At 42.6% G+C, this 24638-nt stretch overlaps 1 protein-coding gene and 1 pseudogene across 1 annotated transcript in view; both read right to left on the bottom strand.

Annotated features, from left to right (window-relative positions):
- USP13 (ubiquitin specific peptidase 13) overlaps nucleotides 1-5003 on the bottom strand; it is a 116698-nt gene extending 111695 nt beyond the window's left edge. The window contains exon 1 of the mRNA XM_070406758.1: nucleotides 4801-5003. Coding sequence (XP_070262859.1) covers nucleotides 4801-4968 — 168 coding nt within the window. The 5' untranslated portion in view covers nucleotides 4969-5003. The remainder of the gene's footprint in view (nucleotides 1-4800) is intronic.
- Nucleotides 5004-23044: 18041 nt separating this feature from the next.
- On the bottom strand, nucleotides 23045-24441 carry LOC139002672 (serine/arginine-rich splicing factor 1 pseudogene; annotated as a pseudogene).
- Between the last annotated feature and the right edge of the window lie 197 nt (nucleotides 24442-24638).

Raw genomic sequence — 24638 nt, forward strand, 5'->3', positions numbered from 1 at the left:
CAAATACTGTGGGATCCCACTTACATGAGGGGCCTAGAATAGAACGGTGGTTACAGGTGTGGTTGAAAGGGGCTTGTTATAAATAACAAATAACACCTTCTTGCCACTTATCACTAAGGAAATTCCAAGAGTTTTCGGGACTCTGTGCCAGGAACAAAGACCAAATATACGTTCCTTATAGCAAATCAACAATATCACAGGAGGATTTACTGAGCCCCTAATATGAAGTTTTCCTACAAGTAGATGACCTCAAAGCCTTTCCCAACGCGTATCTAAACCAGCCATCCCCATGAGGCCCCGTCCACCAGAGTTTGACAAAGACTCCCAGGGAAGCAGAGAACCAACAGGGACATCTCAACATCACCCAGAGCTCTCAGAGCTTTGGAGAATGGGGGAAACTCCCTTTTACAAAACAGTGCTGATCGATGCTGGGAGGAAGAAGAGGTTCGGGGGCACTCATTATGCTGCTCTCACATCCTCTCAGGCCACCTTTGTGGTGTAAGGCTGCTTGCCCAGCAGGTGTGACCTGCCTTCTTAGCCTCACTGCACCAGGATCTCCGCCTTCCCAGCTGCTGCCTGCTCAGCCCCTCCCGCACCAACACCCACCTGGAAGAGTGAGGGCGCTTCACCCCTGGAGCACCCTTGACCAACGGGCCATGGGAGCCAGTGGATAAAACTCCCCCCGCCCCTTCCGTGATCCAGGTGGAGGATGAGGAGGTACATTCAACAGTTTCCCAGAGTCTCCGGCCGGCTTAGGCACGAGTGGCCACCGTGTAGCCGGCTCACTCACTCACTCTTGGATTGTCTTTCCTTCCTTCCCTTTGTCACTGTTCCCTTGGATGTTCCTCCACTTCTGTTCCCTGGGATACCTTTCCAAAATAAACTGCCTGGGCCTAAGCCCTGCTCTCAATCTTTCAGTTGAACCAGCTAAGACCAGGCTTAAGATAAGCTCTCCACCCCAGACAGGTGGGGAGGGGGAATATAAACACAAGAGTGGCCCAGGTACCTGGGGCTTGGTACGAGGCTTCATACCTAGTCAATGCTTTAAAACTACCAGCTAAATGGGTAAAATAATAATAATAATAATGACAAACTATGGAAGTTAGACTATAACTTACTGCTGTGGTGATGACACAGATTCTAAGTAACAACAGAGGCTCCAGAGGAAAGGACCAGGTCTGAAGCAGAAAAGGAAAGGTGAGGAAGCCCCTAAAGGCAATCAGGAAAGGAAAGTGGTCCTGGAAAAAGAAATGAATCTCATGCATTGAAGACCTAGAGACTGGCCCGCCAGGAGCTGGCAACCTGGAAGCTGAGGAGAGATGGGACAAAGCTCACTGCGGTGAAGGAGGGGCTCAACAGGACAGGGGACAGGAGGAGATTTTACACGGTGGTCCCTGAAGACCAATTTCCCCACTTAACCACATGGAGGTTTCTGCATAACCCCTGACAACCAAGCACTCAGGCTTCCGACCATGACTGACTTTCTTAATCACTTTCTTACCTTTCTATAATGATTACCAACTGGCCAGGCACACTTAACATATTAATTTATTTAATCCACAAAACAACCCCAGGAGGTAGGTTCTGTTATTGGCCCCATTTCACAGATGGAGAAACTGAGGCAGATAGAAGTTACATAGCTGGGTGACAGAGTTAGGATTCCGTCTGTCTGAATCCTATACCCCACAATCAATGAAGTTACCACATTCTACATAATCCCCATAATTCCTTTCCCAAAGTTTCCGATATGTTGTGTCCTTACCATTTTCAGAACCTGTAACTACATGTAATTCATACATTTCGTAGAACGGTGAGTATTCATTAAGTTCCTGGTATTTATACCAGATGCTGGGCAGGCTACTGAGGACACAAAGATGCACATCCCCACCCTCCAGGAAGGTCACATTACAGATCTTGCAAGGTGAGCCAAGCCATGGAGAGGTGAACCTACAGGTTGAGGTAGCAAAGTGGGTCTGGGATGAAACCAAATTAGCAGATGAAAAAACAAATTCTCACTCACCCCAGAAGGACTGTTACTGAGCATCTGCTTTGCACTAAGCCCTAGAAGGTGAGAAGAAAGAAAGGACAGGGCCTGGCCAATGTGGCTCAGTGGTTGAGCATCGACCCATGAACCAGGAGGACATGGTTCCATTCCCAGTTGTGGGCTCGATCCCCAGTAGGGGACATACAGGAGGCAGCCAATTGATGATTCTCTCTCATCATTAATGTTTCTAACTCTCTCTCCCTCTCCCTTCCTCTCTCTGAAATCAATAAAAACATATTAAAAAAAAAAAAAAGAATGGAAGGACAGGGATACTAAAATGAGTAATCATACCATCCCACTCAATACTCACACCCAAAAACGGTGAAGCACAGCAAAGGTAGATACATAATAAAAGTTTACCAATTCAGTCTTCCTCTAACGGCAATGCACATCACATTACTGTAAGTAGCTTTCCATAACTGACTACATGTACATATATCCTGTTCTAGGTATTCAAGGACCCCATCTTCTACTCACTTCTTGTTAAATCAATATTTTCCTTCCAAATACAGTACAAACAAATAAGAAAATAATGTTCACACTCTGTGTGTTTACACATGTGATTTACCTTGTTTGGAATATTGGTCTCCTTTATTTCTATCCACCTTTATCTATGACCTTTTTCAAAAGGTTCCAAAGCAAGGATTACTTCTTTTTTTTTTTTAATCAAATGATTTTTTGGTCTTTTCTCTACAACAGTCCTATAATACTTGCGGGTTAAAGTTTCTGGTGTGTTCGGCACCAAGGCATTTTGCTCTGTATCATTCTTACAGCCATGCCCATATGACGTGGCACATAGTAGGTGCTCAAGAAACCTTGCCTGGTTCCTGATGAAGGGTTAAGTAACTGCCATAGGGGAAGATCTCACATTATCATGCACCGTGCTTGAGTCAAACTTGTTATAAAATCCTCTTTCTCTTCCTCCACGAAACAGAAAATGAAATATACTGATTCATCGGCCTTGTAAATAAGCCCAGTCTTCCCCAAGGAATGAATAAAATCATCATTTCACATCGGACAAGATGCTTCTAGAACGGTGTTTGGCACACAGTAAACTCCCAATAACTATTTGTAGACGTGAATTTAAATCGTCAGCTTTCTCACACCTGCTATACACTATATAATGAGGTAAAGGTCACCAATGAAAAATTTGTAAAAAAAAAAAATTTTTGAAGATCAACCCAGACCAAACACAGAAAAAGCAGTTTTACACAGCTGACATGTTGTGCTCTCCTAAAAGACTTTTTTAAGCCAGTTTTCTTCCTGGACGTCCCAATCTGTCAGTTGCTTAAGTGAAGACCATCCTTCTGCACCCTTAGGAGCTATTGGTGGGAACCTGCCCAGCACTGGACACAAAATCTGAAATTTTCAAATCCTTTGTGGATAACAGAATTGAATGCCACTGCTGACAATCACTTTAAATATTGGGAACGTGATTAAACACAACCATTTCATTCCACTTTACACAGAACTTTTCGAAAGAAAAAAAAAATAAGTAGTTAACAAATAAGTGAGATTTTTATCCCCCAAATGATCTGGAATTAGCATAAAGGGAAAACTAAATGTCACAGCGAGTCTATGAACGCTGGTGCTCCACTGTATACCAACCAAAGTGCTTTGAAATCAGCCAAGTAACCCACAAGATACTGTGGAACATGTGCCACTCACTGGGTGGTTGTTGTCTTTTCTCCAACAACACTCTACAGAATATGAATAAAATGTGTTAGACTCTTGTGAAACCTGCCTCCAATCCAGGCACCTCCCAGCTGCCCTGGGATCTGCGGGGTGACACATGAGACCTAAAGTGGGTGGATAAAAATAACCTGGTCCTCAGAAAGACATGATAGACGCCAGACAGCTGAGTCACTTTGAAGCCCATTTTGACTCCTGGAAGGGACAGTCATCCTCCTTTCCCTTCTCTCTCTCACACACACACACACACACACACACACACACATACAACCTGGTGAAAACCACCATCGGTGTCCTGGGTGGAAGGCAGGCATCCGTCTTTACTTCCCCCCTCCAGCCTCTGAGGTCACGATTCGAGATTGAACTTTTAATAATTTATACGAGTGCATTTCAGTCCAAGTGACTCGCTTAAAGGGAAAGGGGAGAGGTCTAAGACAACCATAACAATCCAGGAGATGTCCCTATTTCTGCCGCCCGGGTAGAGGTGCCAGAGGTTTCTTCTGACGTTCTTGCGGAAAGAAAAGGAGTGCGGAGAAACGGAAAGTGGAGGCAGCAAAGCTCCAAGGGGAAATTGGGGTTGTCCAGGAGTGGGAATCCCTGGGCAAAGCAAAGGGTCCAAGAGAAAGGCTGTGGGTGTCCAAGGGGATCCATCCGTCCACCTACGCGCCCTGCGCTCTCGCCTCCAGGAGGACGCAAACCCTCTGCACCGTGCAGTCCCGGATCAGGGGGCTCTTCCATTCGATCTTCCAAACGCTGGCGGAGCTGGGGGCAGGCTGGTGGGACCTGAGGCCCTGCCAGCCTCGGAAGGCTGGCGGAGCAGAACCCCCCGGCGACCCCACCTTCGGCTGCAGGCAGCGCCCAGTCCCCAGCAGGCACGCAGTCAGCGCTCGCCGAACTGCGGGACCCCAGAGCCAACTCCGCCGCCCGGAGCAGGAGATCCCGCGGCCACTGCGCATCTTCCCCGCCCGCTTCACGTGCCGCCCAGCTCCCCGGCTCGCAGCCGCGCAGGCCGCCGGCACCGCCACCTCCCCCGGGCGCCGGCAGCGCAGCCCAGCCTCACTCACCGGCGAGTCGTAGGAGAAGGCGCATTCGGTCTTGTAGACCCTGTCCCCGGACCTGGGCACGCGGATCGTGGGCATGTGGGGCACCAGCAGCTCGCCGATGTCCCCTGCAGCCATCTTCCTGCTGCCGCTGCCGCCCGGCACGCCGAACAGGGCGCCCCGGCGCTGCATGGCCGCGGCGCGCACCGAGCCGAGCGGAGCCGAGCGGAGTTGGGTCTGCCCGCGGCGGCGGCGGGCTGCGCGGGCGATCGGAGCCGAGCTGGGGCGGGCGGGGAGAGCGGGCCGCGGGGCGGGAGCGGGCACCCGGACCCTGGGGCCAGCGGGCGGGGCTGGGGGGACGCTGCTATTTTTAATCCAATGGCGAATCGCCGGCCCAGCTGCAGCGTCAGGCGGGGCGAGGGGAGCGCCAGCCGCAGCGTGCCGGGGAGGGGGCGCTGGCGAGGAGCCCTGGGCCGGGCGGGCTCCGCGGCGCGGCGCGGGGCGGAGGGCTAGCCCGCGGGCGTCGGCTCCCGAGCCCGGGGCGGGGAAGGGGGGCTGCGGATCCCTGCCGTCGGCCTGCTGGGGGGCACCCCCTCCGGCGTTAGGTTGCGAGGAAGCAACTCCGAGGCAGCAGCACAAAGAGCAGGAATGGGGGTTTAAAACCCGCTTGCTTTTAAAATAACTGAAGATGGAATGGGAACGTCCCCTGATTGGGCAGGGGTGGAACTCCAGGTACAAATCTGGACCCTAACGTCGGGCCCGCATCGAAATTTGCTCTTGGCGCTTCGGTGTTCACCGCACTCAGGCTGGTTCCTCACTTAGCATCTAAAGCTCATCGGAAGAGATAGGACCCAGTGAGGCTAGGCTCTGTTTTTGCTCTCCTAAGAGTTTTCTTACATCAAGATTTTATTCGGAGGCGATTACATCTTTCTCTTTGCACCGTCTTCTGCGTGATTCGAGGTCTCCCTGTCCAGCATTCAATGGCCTGATTTGGGGATCTTACGTGCAGACATATACATTCCTGTCTTGCTCTCCAGTTCCTCAAAATAACTAATGATGGGGTTGGCTGGAAGGTGGGGGGCGGGGGGGAAATAATTTGCGAACAGAGAATGCCTCACAGCATACTCCATTATAAAAAAATAAAATAAAATAAAATAAAAACTCTTAAAACAGGGGTTCAATTCCATTGCAGTTCCCTTACCATACGGACAATAAAGGGCAGGATACCCGGTGATTCCTGCCAGTTCTTGAAACGCAGAAATCGTGAGTCAAAACACCTCTCCCAGATCATATTGTCCTTAAATTCTTTTTTTTTCTTCTGTTATTTTTCTCTTCTTCTTCCTGATTTTCCTGATGTGCTGGTTCTGCTAGGGAGGCAGGAGAGGTACCTGGAAATTGAGGAGAAGTGGACAGACAAGCCCTCTCTTGCCTTGCTCTTCTAAATTCCCGTTCCCTTAAGCAAGGCTCAAGCATAAAACACATTGCCTGATGGAAATGGAGAAGGAAAAGAGGCAGAAAGCAAAATATTAAACCCTATTCCTATCCCATATTGGGCAGACACTGTGAAGGAGATTTTGCTTTTTACTTATTCTCCCCTGATTATCACCCTCTAGTAGTAGCTGTGTCTGTTTCAGATTCTTGTCCAATTACAGATTAAAAACTTGATTCAAACGCATTCCAAACTTAAATATTTTTAAATTAAATGCAAATTAAATGAAGACACCATTGTTTAGCCATCAGCCTAATGAAGATATATTGAGTTGGCCCGTGTTTGGGAAATAGACCATCATAAACATGGTTGGAGGGAATAAAAAATGGTAAACCTCTTTGGAAGGAAATTAACAACACCAATCATAATTGTATACGCATATACTGTACTGTCTTTTTCCAGCAATTCCTCATCTGGACGTTTATGCCACAGATAAATTCATGCTGTGTAAGAATCATTGTTGGAGCATTACTTATAGTGCAAAAGACTGAGAACAGCCTAAAGATCCATCTACAGGAAATGGTTAAAATACAATACCATTGAAAAGAATGAAGATTTCTGTGTCTGCTAATGTGGAAAAATCTCCAAATAATATTACTAGAGAAAAAAAGCCAAATGCAAATCAATGTGTGAAAACAAGGAAGGCATGCAAGTTTGATGATATGCAGTAAGCACTCTAGTTCATCCCGTACACCATGGGCCTTCCTTCTAGTTGGATGTTAACTGTGGTGAATATTTCTAATGTTGTCTGTCAATATAGATGATGATGATAGATAGATAGACAGACAGATGCTTGTTTGGCCTTAGGAAGTCTGCACAAGCATCCGTAAGAAATTAATGAGGTTGAGCTCTGTGGACAAGCCCACAATGCCTGAGGTTAGAGGAGAACTTATTGCCACTTTCTATCTTTCTGTATTATTTACATTTTTATTATGTGCAAGTATTGATTGTAAAAGTAATTAAAACTCAATTACAAAAACACTCTAAGTTCAATAACCAGTAACAATTAATCAAAATTGAAGATGCTTACTGCATCCCTATAAAAATGCACCCAACTTTTTTCGTGTAGTGGCACATCAAAAATGATAATGTTTGTACAGCCCACTGAAGCCACCAGTGAAGGATGCTTCTCACAGTCTGAGGCTACTGGTCTGGGGGTCCAGTCACAGAGGGACCCACCCACATACTCCCAAGGACCCAAGAGACCTTATCACACCTGAATTCCCACCTCTGCACACCAGAATGCCAATAGCACACCAGATGGAAAGTTCTAATCAAAACAGGGAAATGGAAACCATCTAAACATGGAGGAATGGTTAAATTGTGTATATCTACTCAAAGATGTTTAAACAAACCTTTACAATGATGGCTTTAATGTGTTGTAGTATGTTAGCTTAACGTATTTACCATGCTTATACAATACTATTGTAACTGAGTAAAAATAAACATTTTTACTGACTGAAAAGACTGACAGGACTGAAAAGATGCAAAATTGTAATAGCTATGCTTAAATTTGATTATAGGATTTTGTGTCTGCTTTCAAAATGTCTTCAACAGTGTTACATTTGTTTCATAATATAAAAATGTATCAAGACTAAAAAGTTAAGAGAAACTTCACTGAATTCAGACAATGTCTTAACCTGGTTTTTTCGGGATAAAAAAAAAATCTAGTTCAATTACTAGAACTATTTAACTTAATCTTGCAAATTCTACATATGAACTTATAATGACTCTTTTACTGTGGGGCTAGTTTCTACATGTGGATCTTGATCAGAGAGCAGGAATGAAGTGATGCTGGTCAAACAATTTTAACTTCCAACATAAATTCAAATTCTTGCCTTAACCGGTTTGGCTCAGTGGATAGAGTGTCGGCCTGCGGACTGAAGGGTCTCAGGTTCAATTCTGGTCATGGGCACATACTTTGGTTCGGGGGCACATTCCCAGTAGGAGGTGTTCAGGAGGCAGCTGATAGATGTTTCTCTCTAGTCCAGTGGTTCTCAACCTTCTGGCCCTTTAAATACAGTTCCTCATGTTGTGACCCAACCATAAAATTATTTTCGTTGCTACTTCATAACAGTAATGTTGCTACTGTTATGAATTGTAATGTAAATATCTGATATGCAGGATGGTCTTAGGCAACCCCTGTGAAAGGGTCGTCCGACCACCAAAGGGGTTGCGACCCACAGGTTGAGAACCACTGCTCTAGTTGATGTTTCTAACTCTCTGTAAAAAAAAAAAAAAAAATCAATAAAATATATTTAAAAATAAATTCAAAGTCTTACCAAAGAGACTTCAGAAGACCTAAGACTAGGAACTGATTTCTGTCACACCAAGGTGTTCAGGCCACCAAGTCACTCCACTGACAAAAAGCCTCCTCCCATGAGGCTCAGGGTGGAGCCTGAACTCCTCAGCCTGACTTTCAAGGACCTCTTCCCTCCAGCAATTCTTCCAGGCGATCCTCCCACTCCTACACTTCTGGTGAGCTCACTTTATTGTCCCCCAAGGATAAATGTACTTGTCTCCTAGCCTTAACTGAAAGCCCTCTCCTCTGATTTCTATCTTCTCAATCCTTTCAAGACTTGGTATTTTTTCCACGGGGCCTCTTCTGATGGCTCCAACCCTGAGGGGCTGGTCTTTTTAAATGACAGCCCTCTTGCCTGTATCCATCATTGGACGCTGCCTGATAACATCTTTTGTGCTGTTATTTGAATAACCTTGATGCTATATTTTGTCCCTCTCTGTAAAGAGCAAATCCTTTGAAAGAAGTTATATTTTCCGTAGCCTGGAAGCTCGGTGTTTATGGCATGGTGCCTGCCTGAACAGGTACCGCTCTGTTTATTTCAGGGACTCAGTAAGTACCTACCAGATGAATGATTCACGTTGGTGACATTGTAATAGATATGTTTTGCAGCCGGGTATGTGCCTTTTAGGTAAAAATTATTGCTGCACAAATGTTGTTCCCAGAACTGACAGAGGTTACATTAAAACATGACATGAATTTTAGTTACTATGACTAATGCCATTAAAAAGGAGAATTGGGGAAATCTCCTGAGAAAAGAGACACTTTAATTATTTCAATTAGCAGAACAGCTCTTGACCTCAGATGTGCTCCAAAAATGTTCAGTGATCTAGTGAAGCTATATATGCTGACAGCTTATTGTAGAAGCATAATCATAACATTTTCTAAACTGGCAGATAGCCTTTGCAAGAAACACTGATTATTAAATGTGAATCAGTAGGTCATGGGCTAAGAAATGTAAGGCATTTTCTGTTTGAGGAACTTGTATGTAATCATTGAAAGTCATGTCTGTTAGGTTAGGTGGCTCAGGAGGCGGCACAAGAAATAGAGTCCAGTGAATCAGAAAAGAAAGGAAAGGAAAGTTTATTCTGCCTCCCCGGGAGACCCACGTACCCCCAAAGACAGGGCACGTGGATTCACACCAACATGGAGGGGGGCGCTTTTTATACTGCGGTTGGGTGAGGGGCGGGGACATGAGCTGAGGTATTCAGTTGAGGAGGCTTCAGCTGCAGGGGGGTATGTGGATTCAGGGAGAAGAAGCCGGTATCTGTGTCTGGCACGTTGATCTGTGAGAAATTCCAGGGGGAGTCCATTGTCTCATCACATGTCTGCATGTATCCGATCCTGGGCTCTCTCCGACCTAACAATGTCGTATAAAAATATTTATTGACATGGGAAAATGATCACTATACTTGCAGACTTCAAGAGCTGGTTATTAGTGAGCGTATACACTATTATTCTGTTTAAATATATATACTCATATACGTAGTCATAGCAAAGAAAAAATATTAGCTTGCAATAGGCCATATGTTATGATGGTTATCTTTGGGTGTGAAAAAAAAATACTTTTGGTTTTTATTCTTTGTGTTTTTCTGTTACCTAAATCTTTGCATTCAGTATCCATTTCTCATTTTTAAAATATATTTTTATTTATTTCAGAGAGGAATGGAGAGGGAGAGAGAGGTAGAAACATCAATGATGAGAGAGAATCATTGATCGATCGGCTGCCTCCTACATGCCCCCTACAACCTGGGCATGAGCTCTGACCAGGAATCAAACCGTGACCTTCTGGTTCATAGGTCGACCCTCAACACCTGAGCCACATGGGCTGGGCCAGTACCCATTTCTTTTTGTGAGTAAGGGGAGATGTTAACTTTTACACTACCACTGATTATATCTTTTTTTTCTTTCACCTGTCCTTTCTTACCTGCTTGTCCCCTTCACCACCCTTGAAAAGGTTCCTGCTATTAGGTTTGTAGACAATCTGCTGAACTAGGGGGTAGGTTCATATTGGAACGAGCGAACTCCTTGAATAGCTCTTAACATCAAGATGAGGTAAGCTGTTACTCGGCTTAGGAGGAAACCTGAGATCTTTGCTCACCGTTTTGGGTTTCATGATGTATAATGCTCACCATAGTCCTTCCAGAAGCCTGACTCACAACTTACTCACCGAGGTAGGTAGGGAGATTACCTTTTAGGCTAATCTGACCCCATCCCTACTCAGGCCCACCAACAGTTCCATGCACACACAGGTAGACATGTCCTCTGCTCATGTGCAGGAAAGCCAGGTGTGAACACAGTTTTTTAAAAAAAATAGCCAGGGAGGCACACACTGCTTTTCAGGTTTCCTAGTAAACAGTAAATTGGCAAAGCAAGTTAGCTAACTATGATGCATATTGGCTCCATAATCCAAAGAAAGTCACCAAATATTGTGCCTCATTCTTTTTTAAAACAAAATTTAGCTTTACTGTTAAAAGTATTACAGCCCGGCCGGTGTTGCTCAGTGGTTGAGCATCAACCTATGAACCAGGAGGTCATGGTTCAATTCCTGGTCAGGGCACGTGCCCGGGTTGTAGGCTCATTCCCTACTGTGGGACATGCAGGAGGCAGCCAATCAGTGATTCTCGCTTATCATTGATGTTTCTATCTCTCTCTCCCTCTCCCTTCCTCTCTGAAATCAATAAAAAAAATTATATTTTTAAAAAAAGTATTACAGATGTCCCTGTACCTCATTCTTAATGACAGGGAATACAGGTGAAGAATTTGACCTTCACTTTTCTATATTATTAAACTGCCCCTGGAGTTTCACTGGGATGGCAAGCTCCTGCATTTCCTCAGACTAGATCTACCACCTTCTGTCACAGGGCAGCTGCCACCTCCTGGTCCCCAGGCCCTTGTCTGCATACTGTCATCACCATAAGGACTAGCATGTCTTATAGATGCTGATGGTCAAGATCAGGAGTTGGCAAACTTCGGCCCCTGGAATCGATCCAGCCTGCAGCCTGCTTTGGGAAATCAAGTTTTGTTGGAACCCAGCCACGCTCATCTGCTTGCACACTGTCTGTGGCTGCTCTGGTGCTACAACAGCAAAGTGGAGTCATTGCAACAGAAGCCATATGGGCTCAAGCCCAGATGTTTACTGTCTGGCTCTTTACGGAAAGTGTTTGCCAACTGCTGGTCAAGATTCCTACAGTCTATGCGCTATATGATCCAGAATCAGAGAACTGACGTGACCTTACACCTGGGCCACTGATCCTCCAGGGGATGGCAAACCTGTTCATCTGAATGGAGAAAATGCGTCCCCCAGATCAGAAGCTACAAACCGGATGCTGGGAGATGTGTTAATCGGCTTTAGTAAGGAGATCATCTCTGGAATAGTAACCAAATTGAAATCCCCACCTTGTTAACTTTACCACAGTCCCCTATCATTCTCCATTCTAATGGGAGAAACGGTGGGGGAAAGAATGGAGGTATGATGGGAACCACCACGCCTGTGTCTTCCGGGTCCGGGATGCTGGCACAACCCCTGCCGTTCCACTCCAAGTGCAGCCGTGGCTCACATGGACATGTTTGTTAGGAAGAGCGGACCCCGATGGCAATCCTCTTGGTCCTTCCTACCACAGATGAGGGAGCCAACGTGGAGACTCTACAGTGTGCTAAGGTTATGTAGTCCAATGATACTTTCAGGAAGTGAAGTACTATCCACAGGTCTACCGTGAAGTGAACAAGGTCAGAAGCCCTTATATCGTCTTCTCCCAATAAGCCTCCACTCTGGCAAACAGGAGTGGCATTCCAATAGACTATCATTTCCATCAGAGTCAGTTTCTCTCTCTTTTTTTTTCTTTTTTTTAAAATATATTTTATTGACTTCGGAGAGGAAGGGAGAGAGAGTGAGAAATAGAAACATTAATGATGAGAGAGAATCATTGATCAACTGCCTCCTGCATGCCCCACACTGGGGATCCAGCCCACAACTCAGGCATGTGCCCTGAATGGGACTCGAACCGTGACCTCCTGGTTCATAGGTCGAGGCTCAACCACTGAGCTACACTGGCTGGGCCAGGCCAGTTTTGATAGTCTCTAAAGAGTTGGGCTATTTCCCATTCTCCAGGGCACAGTTACTAGGGGGTGGCTGCAGGGAAGGCCAGGAGGAAGGGTCACAGTGTCCATGCTTAACAATACTGTGGCATCTTTCCTAATCAAGCCTCCACTCCAATCAAGGAGCTCTGAGAGTGAGTGCCAAGTAACTCCCATCTCTAACTGCAACTATCTAGTGTGGTGAATTGATTCACTCCTCTGCTTGCTAAACTTGGAGCTGGGGGGGGTGGGGGGGGGCGGGGAATGATATCTTAGTGGAATGTGCATTGCTTACATTCCTGAGAACTCCATGAAAGAGTAGCCAGAGCTATCTGTGAACCCACGCTGCTTTGCTTCTGGCAGTGAACTACTACCACCTGGGTGTCCACCTGGAGCTCCTCCCAGCCCCACAGGGATCAGAAAGCCCACCTCCTGGGCAACTCACGTCAGCAGCATTCAGAACCAGTTGGAACATAAACCATATGAGCTAAAGCCCAAGATGTTTACTGTCTGGCCCTTTACAGAAAAATGTTTGCCAACTGCTGGTCAAGATCCCGACAGTCTATGTGCTATAATCCAGAATCAGAAAACTGGCGTGACCTTAGACTTGGGCCACTGATCCTCCAGGGAATGGCAAACCTGTTTATCTGAATGGAGAAAATGCATTCCCCAGATTAGTAGCTACAAACCAGTTGGATATTAGAGGAGGGAAAAGAATTCCTCCACCTTAAGGCAACAATTTTATCTTTTTTGTTTTACTTTTAGATTTTGTTCATATTTGCAATTCTGGTGTATGTGTACTTATTTTATATATATATATATATAATTATAAATTGAGAGTAATTCTAAAATTGTGAAATAAAAATAATACAACACCGCATATTTTTATCAGATTATCTATAAACCTTTTACTTCATTTACCTGTATTTGCTCTCCCTCACTCCTTTGTATGTATGTGCATGTGTGTATGATTTATATACATGCACACACCACACACAGATATGTAGATGTACATATATATTGTGATAGTCTAGTAAGGTTGTCATAAGAGTATATAGACTGGGTGGCTTAAACAACAGAAAGGTATTTTGTCACAGTTCTGGAGGCTAGAAATCCAAGATTGAGGTGTCAATATGGTTGGTTTCTTTGGAGGTCTCGCCTCTTAGCTTGTAAATGGCTGTCTTCTCCCTGTGTCTTCACATGGTCTTCCCTCTGTACATGTCTGTGACCTAATCTTTTCTTCTTAAAATACCAATCATATTGTGTTAGGATCCTCCCCTAGGCCACCTTAATTATTTTAAGGACATCTCTCCAAACACAGTCAGTTATAAATATTTCTCTCTTTTCCACATCCAGTGCGGCTAGAGAGCGGTCCGGTTCCTGAGTAGGGACGGCTGGGGATTGAGAAAATGAAAGAGACAGACACAGAGATAGAAGGAAAAAGCTGGGGCTGGGTGGGATAGTTGTCCTCTGATGGAGAGACAGTGACCCAGAGCCTATACAGTGCATTTATTTTATACAGCAAAATACCAGGAAGTTTTCATTTTATTTTTTGTTAATCCTCACCTGAGGATATTTTTCCATTGATTTTTAGGGAGAGTGGAAGAGAGAGGGAAAGATAGAGAGAAACATTGATGTGAGAGAGACACATGGATTGGTTGCCTCCTGCACAGGCCAGGGAGAAGCCTGCAACCAAGGTACGTGCCCTTAACTGGAATTGAACCTGGGACCCTTCAGGCCACAGTCCAAACCAGCTAGGGAAAAAAATACCAAGAAGTTTTGCTAAAGCCCAAGACACCGGAGATTATGTGCATTCTTGTGGCTTCTCTGTAATCATCACTTCTGGGTGGGCCCAGATCATTGTGTTTGTTCCTGGTGCTTGGCTGGATTTAGATCATGAAACCCACCTGCTGGCACCTGAGCTGAAGGTCAGGCTGACAACACACCTGCCTCTGGCAAGGTATGTTTCCAGGGCATGGCTCTGCTGGCACTGCGGGATTCAGATGACAATCAGCTCACGGGACTTTCCCAGGCACTCTCTACAGTCAGTCGTATTCTAGGGTACCTGTGTTAAGACTTCAACCAATACATTTTGGAGTGACACAATTACACCTATAACATATATATAAACATATATATACACACACACACACACATAGAGACACACACATATATGTATGTATATAGAGATATGTGTGTATATACGCATATATTTTTTTCTGAACCATTTGTGAGTAAGTCACATACCACACGCATCAGCTTTACCCCTAAATGTCTATTTTCTACCCTTAGATATGTCTATGTCCTAAGAATAGAGATATTCTCTTTCATAACCACAGAGCATCAGCAACTTTTTCAATTCACTCTAATACTTTTATAATGTCCTTTGATATCTCCCCCCTCCAGTGTAGCATCAGGTATTGCATTTAGTTTAATGTCTCTTCATCCTCTTTTTATTTGGAAGATTTCCACAGCCTTTCTTTGTCTTTTATGATATTCACATTTTTAATATAGTCCAGCTTCTTTCTAATGGAATGCTTACCATTATTTATCGGTTGTCTCCTTGGGATAAGGTTGAATTAGATTAAGATTATACATTAATTGGCATACTGCATAGGTTGTGTTCTACTGAGGATATATTCATACATCCCTCAAGTGTGAGGTTAATTTTTTTTATATATATATATATTTTTTATTTTTTACAGAGAGGAAGGGAGAGGGACAGAGAGCCAGGAACATCGATGAGAGAGAGAGAGACATCGATCAGCTGCCTCCCGCACACCCCCCACTGGGGATGTGCCCGCAACCAAGGCACATGCCCCTGACCGGAATCGAACCTGGACCCTTCAGTCCACAGGCCGACGCTCCATCCACTGAGCCAAACCGGTCAGGGCGAGGTTAATTCTTTTATGATGTTAATTTTCATCACCAGGTCAAGGTGTTCCCTGATTTCTCCACTGTACAATTACTGTTTAGTGTATAGTTACTTTTGTATCCTGATACTTTTACTTCATTATAAAAGATTGGTGGAGACTGCTAGTTTTCCTTCAATATCGGTTCTCCAAATTATTTAGCTGGACACTTCTTGAAGCTGGGTAAGGCCTGTGACTCAGCCTTGGCTAGTGATATGGGAAGAGAAGTGACATGGATTTAGAGGGGAAAGCATGTCTCCCTTTTCTATCTTTCTCATTCCATTGGCTAGGATTTCTCATGATAGCAGGAGCTAGGTCAGTCATCTTGGACCATGCAATGGAAGCTGCATGTAGAGAATGGCTGAGAAGCAAGGCAGAAGAAACCTAGAATCCTGAGAATTTCATGGAGAGACACCACACTGGCTGAGAGTTTTTACAAATGTACAAAAGTAAACTTTCAACTCATTTTTGATGTATTTTTGTTTTCTGTAATAGCTTCTGTACCTTTATCTTACGATAGATGTTTCCCCTCAATAATTATTTTTATAATTGTTTCTAATGGCTCTATTATGGTACATCAAGTGATATAGTATATTAATAATTAACAAACCATTGTTCTACTGTTAAGTACATATTGCTTATATTTTATCATGATTAAAGTATATTTTATTTATTTAAGAGAGGCAGGGAGAGGGAAAGAGATAGAAACATCAAGGAGGAGGGAGAATCATTGATCAGCTGCCTCCTGCATGCCCCACACTGGGATCAAGCCTGCAACCTGGGCATGTGCCCTGATTGGGAATGGAACCATGACCTCCTGGTTCATAGGTCAATGCTCAACCACTGAGTCACACTGGCCAGGCTGTTTTTTCATTATTATATATGATGTTATGCTTAAAGAGTTTAATGCAAATACCTTTTTTATTTTTGTTGGTTTTCCTAAGATAAATCCCTGGATATGTGATTATTAGGTTAAAAATAGAAAAGAGATCATGACTCTTAGGTTCTGCTCAAATGTTTTCCATAAAAAAAACTCTGTGGTTGGATTATGATGGGAAATGCTTAATAACTTATGCTTGCAGATAAGTAATTGTATCTGAAACAATAAATTACATAGAAGAAAACATAGGCACCAAACTTATGGGCCTTGGTCTTAGGGAACATTTTATTAATTTGACCCCAAAGGCAAGGGAAGTAAAGGCAAAAATAAATGAGTGGGACTATATTAAACTAAAAAGTTTCTGCAAAACAAAAGAAACCAGCAATAAAACAAAAAGGCAACCAACCAAATGGGAGATGATATTTGCAAACAACAGATTTGACAAGGGGTTAATATCCAAAATATGTAGAGAACTCATACAACTCAACACCAAACAAACAATCCAATTTAAAAATGGGCAGAGGACCTGAACAGACACTTCTCCCATGAAAACATACAAATGGCCAAAGATACATGAGAAGATGCTCAACTTCACTAGTTATTAGGGAAATGCAAGTCAAAACTACAGATACCACCTCATACCTGTTAAAATGGCTATTATCAACAAGACAGGTAATAACAAGTGTTGGAGAGGTTGTGGAGAAAAAGGAAACCTCATTCACTGCTGGTGGGAATGTAAACTGGTACAGCCACTATGGAAAACAGTACAGCAGTTCCTCAAAAAGAATAGCGTTATTAGCCCAGTGTGGCTCAGTGGTTGAGCGTTGGCCCCTGAACCTTGAGTCCACAGTTCAATTCCCAGTCAGGACACATGCCTGTGTTGCTGGCTCAATCTCCAGTGGGGGTAAGGAGGCAGCCAATCGATGATTCTCTCATCATTGATGTTTCTCTCTATTCCTCTCCCATCCTTCTCTGAAATCAATAAAAAACAGTTAAAAAAATACCATACGACCCAGCAATCCCTCTCCTTGGGTGTCTACCTAAAAAACTTGAAAACATTTATTCAAAAAGATATAGGCATCTCTATATTCACTGAAGCATTATTCGTGGTAGCCATGTCTTTATGGATACAATCAAAGTGTCCTTCAATAAAGGATTGGATAAATATGTAGTATATGTATACTATGGAATACTACTCAGCCATAAGAAAAGATAAAATACTGCCATTTGCAACAACATGGATGGACCTTGAGAGTATTATGCTAAGCGAAATAAGTCAATCAGAAAAAGCTAAGAATCACATGATCTCACTCTTAGGTGGGTTATAAACTGAAACTAATGGACACAGATTACAGTATGGTGGTTACCAGTAAAAAAGGGATTGGAGGATAGTAAAGGGGTCAAATATATGGTGATGGGAGATTATTTGACCTTGGGTGGTGGGTACACAATTTAGTACACAGATCATGTATTATAGAAATGTATCCTTGAAACTTATATATGATCTTATTAACCAATATCACCCAAGAAATTAAATATAAGTAAATGTCATGCTAAATTATGCTTTAGCAATTAATACATAATTTAGAAAACATAAAAATGTGATTTAAGTAAAATAATTGATACCTTAGAGCAGTGGTTCTCAACCTTCCTAATGCCTCTACCCTTTAATACAGTTCCTCATGTTGTGACCCCCAACCATAAAATTATTTTTGTTGCTATTTCATAACTGTAATTTTTTTCATAACTGTAATTTTGCTACCGTTATGAATCGTAATGTAAATATCTGATATGCAGGATGTATTTTCAGGGGTCGCGACCCACAGGTTGAGAACCACTGCCTTAGAGGATGTTTATTTCCATATTTTCCAATGTCAAAGATATTGCCATCTTAATGAAATATACAGAAATTTCCCAAAATGTGAACCTGAACCTAGAAGATATGAGATAATAACATCATTACCAAGTTACTGCCTTTTCAATTCTCCATTTGATTACCTGAAAGTCTCCATTTGGTACTAGTATGTTTTTAATATCACTAATCTGCTATTAAAATTCTCCCTTTTTTGCCCTAGCCGGTTTGGCTCAGTGGATAGAGCGTCAGCCTGTGGACTGAAGGGTCCCAGGTTCCATTCTGGTTGAGGGCACATGCCTGGATTGCGGGCTTGATCCCAAGTAGAAAGAAAGCATGTAGGAGGCAGCCAATCAATGATTCTCTCTCATCATTGATGTTTCTCTCTCTCTCCCTCTTTCTCTTTGAATTCAATAAAAAAAAATACATATTAAAAAAAATTCTCCCTTTTTAAAGAGTCAGGCATTAGGCTCAGAGCCTTGGATAGGGTACATAATCTAGGCAGAATACAATATACAGTTACATTTGTGATTGCCTTTTAATGACAAGAAACTGATTTTCTACTTATAATCATAAAATGACATTTTTTTTTAAAAATCTGCATTTAAAAAGATCAATTTAAAGAAAATTCTAATTATATATCATATGTGAAGGCAAAAATAAGTTGAGTTGGCTGAAATCGAGGACTGAAATTTGGGAAACAGTGATACAAGGAAAGAGGCCGAGCCCAGGGAATTTACTGCTAACCCGTGATCTCCAGCAGAGTGTATCTGTCTCTAATGAGAAAAGTATGGCTAATGTACATTGTAGAATTTGGTACACTTGACTTTTTCCATGATTTGAAAGTAGTTTTTAAAACATTGCCCATTGGCTGTAGTCTCCCTGTAACTCCATTCCGCTTTGAAGTCAATAAGCCTGAAGCAGAGAATCCTGGATCTGCAATTTTCTTGAAAAAAAATTGGACCATTTTAGTTGACAGAAAAAAGTCTGTATTTATCACCTCTTATCAGTGTAGTAGGCACTTTACATACACTGTCCCAGTAACCATCACAACAGTTCCGTGGGATGAAGAGCACAATCCCACTTTAGAGATAGGGCACCAAGCAGTGAAGGAACTTTTGTAATATGAGATAAAAGTTAAGATTAAATATAAAGTTCTTAGTTTAGTGTCTGGCAGAGGTAACAAATACTAAATCGATGGTAGTCATTATTATTGTCATAGTAATTGGCAAGCTCAGGATTTAGCCTGAAGTCTGCTCAATTCAAGCCCATGCTTTTTTATAAGACCATGCTAGGGCCTGTACAACTGCAGAAAAATAAAAAATATAAGATAACCCAAAACAAAGTTAAATCCCTGTATCATTTACTCAACCGATCTTTACTCAGTGTCTATGTTCCAGATGTTATAAAATAATCTAGTCATTGCATGTACCTGTAGGCTAGCTTGGGATCCCACAGGTTGCTACACTGCCCTGTTCTCCCCTATCAAACCCATGTGTATAATTTCTGAGTTAATATCTATCATCTGCGTTAAAAACTCTTTAGAGGGAACATGTCTACTGTGATGACCACTTTATTCCCAGTATGTATCATAGTGAACGATATGTAACAAGCTTAAACAGGAAAAAAAGTTTGCATAAAAATCAGTAGTTTATATATATATTTTAATGTTTCCTTCCAAGAAACACAAATTGAAAAAAAGGAATCCTCCATTTTATATGCATGGTGTCACAAAAAAAATGTATACACACTTTAACAGCTGATAGCTCAGTTTTGAAAATGAAATGTATTTTAATAAACACTGCCTTTGTAATTATTCAAAGTGTGTGTATACATTTTAGGGGAACACCCTATATATGATACCAGCTGTTAAAAAAAAAAGACTGAAGGAAATTTTTCAAATGTCTTTATGGGTGGTGGGATTGTCAGTATTTATTGTTTTCCTGTATCTACAGTAGTAGAAAGGAGAATATGAGTAAAATCTAATGCCTAAAATCAACCTGTAAAGTCTACAAGGAGTGAACATAAACAAACAGATGTTTATAATTACCACTTACAAGATTATCTGCTTTCATTCTCCTTACCACTTCTCTACAAAATTGAAAGGTTTGTGCAAGCAGGGGCTTAGGGACAGCATGCCCTTCTCCCAAATCCTTTAGCAGAATTATGAAGTGGTAATTATATCCTACAGGGAATCTCAGAACCAAATCCGGAGGGAATTGGCACAGGCAGCCCTCTGCTGGGGAAATAAGAAAACGCAAACACTTCAAAGGCTCTTGGTGAACTGTAAAGGGCACTTAGGGCCCTTAGGGCAAGAGAGCTCTCAAAAGGTATTCGCTGAAAAAAATGAATTTTCAAAGCTAAAAGGTCATTTTGAAAGTTGAAGTGTGAATGTTTATTTTGGTAAATCTTGAGTACCTGTTTAAAATCTCCGAGCCTCAATTTTTCATCTGTAACGCATAGAAAAGTCACATAACGTCATTTTGAAAACAATGTCAAAATATGCAGCAGACAGTAAATGCTTAATAAGTGACAGCCATTATTTTAGCTTTTACTCACATTTCATAATCTTTGCAGTAATCATTTTACCTTTTGGAATAAGTTCTCCAGTGTTTGCAGAGAAGGACTCTAAAGAATCATAGAAATTATAGCTAAGAAAAACCTGTGTGTGTGTGTGTGTGTGTGTGTTTAAAAAGCATGGTAGATGGCTAAAAACCATGAAAACAAACTTTGAGATTTGTTCACTGAAAATGTTTATTAAGGTGTTAATGTTTTATCTAGTTGACTCAGTATTTGTATAATTTAAAACTCTGAGTTGCCCCTAAAAAATCCAGATGTCTACAATATAGACATAAACTACCATGCTTCCCAATACTTAACATACTCAGATTTCTCTCACTTCCATTTATCAGACAAGTAAAACATTAACCTTTCAAAGTTACACTTTTAAAAGAGTTCACAAATTCCTATCTCTCCAAGTTTTAAATTGTTTAAAACTTCTTAAAAGAGGAAGTTGAAACTCCCAAGTCGACAGCCTTAATCTGCCATACCCAATGTGTCCACATAACCAAATAATCACAATGAACACTTTAAATATCTTACAATTTGTTGGGGTCCAACCCCAGCAGGTCCAGGGGTTCCCAAAGGTGTGGACGGAGTCAGCGAAGAAGGAATGACACGGAGACAGCGTTCAGTTGATCAGCAGCCTAGCCAGGTTCTCCAGCCAAGTTTTGTGGGGGTTTTTTGTTTGTTTGTTAAAAAAACGTTTATTTTTCAAAAGAAAAACGGCAACAGCCAATTGGAAACCTACTTATTCTTCAACTCCAATTTCGTTTTCTTTAAATTTAGAAATGACTTACTGATTTACTATTTTAAACAAAGCCCCCCCCTTCCCACCCCCTTTCCCCTTTGTTTACCATCTACTCTACTCGTGCTGAATCCTTCCAAGGAGATTGCTCCAGTGTATAATCTCCAGGTCTTCGCTCTGCTCCTTTTACCAAAAAATGCAAAACACAATTCCATCGTGCATCTTAAGGGCTCCAATCGTCAAAAATAGGGGAAAAAATCCTCTGGAATAGCCAATTAAGTTGAATAATAATAAGAAGAAAAATCCACAGGAATGCGGTTTGGTTGGGGCAGGAATCCACTCCCATGTTCCTGGTAACCTGATCCCGCTCCATGAATCCTGGTAATTCATCCTCCCTATCCTATCCACATTATGATTTGAATCCAATGATCCAGCTCCAAGGATTGGGATCCAGTGAGCCCTCTCCAATCCAAACCTTTATAACCAGGAAAGCCAAAAAAGAGGAGGCAAAATGTTAGATACTGTAATCAAAAAAGGTTTCTGGGAAATGATGAGTTATGTCTGCCATCAGTTTAACAGATGTACCTCAATAACTATCAAATTCCCCAAAACAAGTTTCTGAATGGTGTTCAGATAAACTTTAGAAACGTAATCATCATAGAGACTAATTGGAAGAAGCATTTTATATTTACAGTTCAACTGATAATGCCAACACTTGTTACTGTACAGCGTTATTACAGGTTTTGTGGTTGCAAAAAGTTATGTATTTGAAAAGTTTACTGGTATTGCTACCCACCTAAGTCTAAACTAAATCTAATGCTCCCATCTGCAATTTAATTTGTAAATTAAAGTGTTTTAAACATGAGTCAATTATGAATATTAGTTTAAAGGGGAAGATAATACTTAAAAGTATATTCCCAACTAGATTATCTACACCAATATGTTGGAATTCTATAATTTGTTTTAATTTTGTCAAAAAAAATGAAATAGCAACGCTATATCAGTCACACAGAGGACATGCAGATTTAGCAGTATTGATATTATACTCTATCTGGTTGGAATTAAAGACACCCTGTACCCACATGGACACCAACAGCAGGTCACACATTAACAGTTGTAACTAAGCACTGTGACAAATTAGCCAGTTCTTCCCACATTAGTCCCTATTAATACAAAAAAGGGGGGAAGGGAGCAAAATAAACTGTTACAAATGGGCAATATAATTTTTCCACAATTGCCAAGGTTTAAAGAGCAGAGCAACTGTAGGCAAAGATAACTGCATAAGATGTTTGCAAGTGTTTTAAGGTAGATGCATATATAACATTTTTTTAAAAAATCCTTAAATTCTTTATTAGTTGAGGAATTACAAATGTGTCCTCATTCCCCCCCATTAACACCCCCCCCCCCCCCCCCCCCCCCCCCCCCCCCGCCCACTCACGCTCTCATCCCCCTGTTGTCCATGTCCACTGGTTTGGCTTATATGCATGCATACAAGTCCTTTGGTTGACCTCTTCCCCTTACCCCCACCCTCTCCTACTTTCCCTCTGGGGATTAATAGTCATATATATCATTTTTAACGCTTGCCTTTTAGTATAAGGTCAATACTGCCAATTTCATCTGTGACAATAGCACTTGGAGTCATACCATTGCCTCCATTATTGATCTGATCCTCCTCAGTCCTCCTTTTGACAATCCTAAAATGATTGTCAAATTATTTGTGCTCTACAATCCTTAATCCAAAGCATTCTTAATCCATCTCTTCAGATATGTCTACCGAAAGACACATGAAAAGCAAGATAAACATAAGAACTTCCCCAGGTAAGATAACCACAAACATCCCCGTTCACACAAACCAGAGAACAGACATTTGCACAATATCACAGTCTGAAGAGAATGGAGAACTAACTAAATTGAAACAATCCTGTCTACATCACTTAAAATACAATTTACCAGACATGAGGGGAATGTAGATGTTAGGAGCAAGGGGAGATTACACGAGAATGCAACACTTTAGCCCATTCTGAACAAAACAGTTTGAATTAAAAAAAATGAAAAGATTGTACTGATTAAAGGAAAACTGCATACAACATGGGTTCTACAAAAAGTGTCACCAATTCTCTTATGTACGAGAGCGAGATCTGCTATGACCGGGAGAATAGCGTGGTGATCCTCTGCTTCTCCTGGGGGAGTAACTGCGACTCCTGCTGTTGCTTCTGCTACGGCGTCTGCTACGACTAAGGCTTCGAGATCGAGATCTTCCATAACCTGGATTTCTGGGCCCGTAAGCTTTAACCCGGATGTAGGCAGTTTCTCCCTGATAAGATCTGAACTTAGTGTTATCCAGTTTTCGAACTGCATAGGTCATATCTTCTTTCCGTACAAACTCCACGACACCAGTGCCATCTCGGTAAGCATCAGCATAACAGACATCACCTGCTTCACGCATGTGATCCTTCAAATCCTGCCAGCTTCCACCTGGAGGCAGTCCAGAGACAACCACTCTGTTCTCAGAGCGCCTGGATGGGGGGCCATGGCGGCATCGGGGTGCTCCGCCACCTCCACCCCTGCCCCGGCCCCTTCTAGGAAACTCGACCCGCAGCCGGTATCCATCATAATCGTTGCCATCGCGACCATACACCGCGTCTTCCGCGTCTCGCGGGTCCTCGAACTCAACGAAGGCGAAGGGTGGTCCTCCGCGGCGATTCTTGAGATCGATGTCGCGGATAACGCCGTATTTGTAAAACATGTCCTCAATGTCCTTGGTCCGAATGTCTGGAGGTAAGTTACCCACGTAGATGCGACAATCGTTGTTCCCTGCCGGGCCGAATCACACCACCTCCTCCGGACATGGCGACGACGAAAGCGGACTGGAGAACAGGCCTTCCCACCAAGCCTAGTGCAACAGAGAGCGAACCTGCAGCGACACCTCCAATAAGGCGCCTTTACCTACTCCGCACACGGATATCCAAGTTCTGTGTTGTGTTGTCTTGTCACATCGGTATTTATACCAGTTGATTTTAATCCTATCAATTTCTATTCCAAAGGT

Source organism: Myotis yumanensis, unplaced genomic scaffold, assembly GCF_028538775.1.
Source record: "Myotis yumanensis isolate MYYU_CA2020_CCGP unplaced genomic scaffold, mMyoYum1.0.hap1 SCAF_2, whole genome shotgun sequence".
NCBI classification, from domain to species: domain Eukaryota; kingdom Metazoa; phylum Chordata; class Mammalia; order Chiroptera; family Vespertilionidae; genus Myotis; species Myotis yumanensis.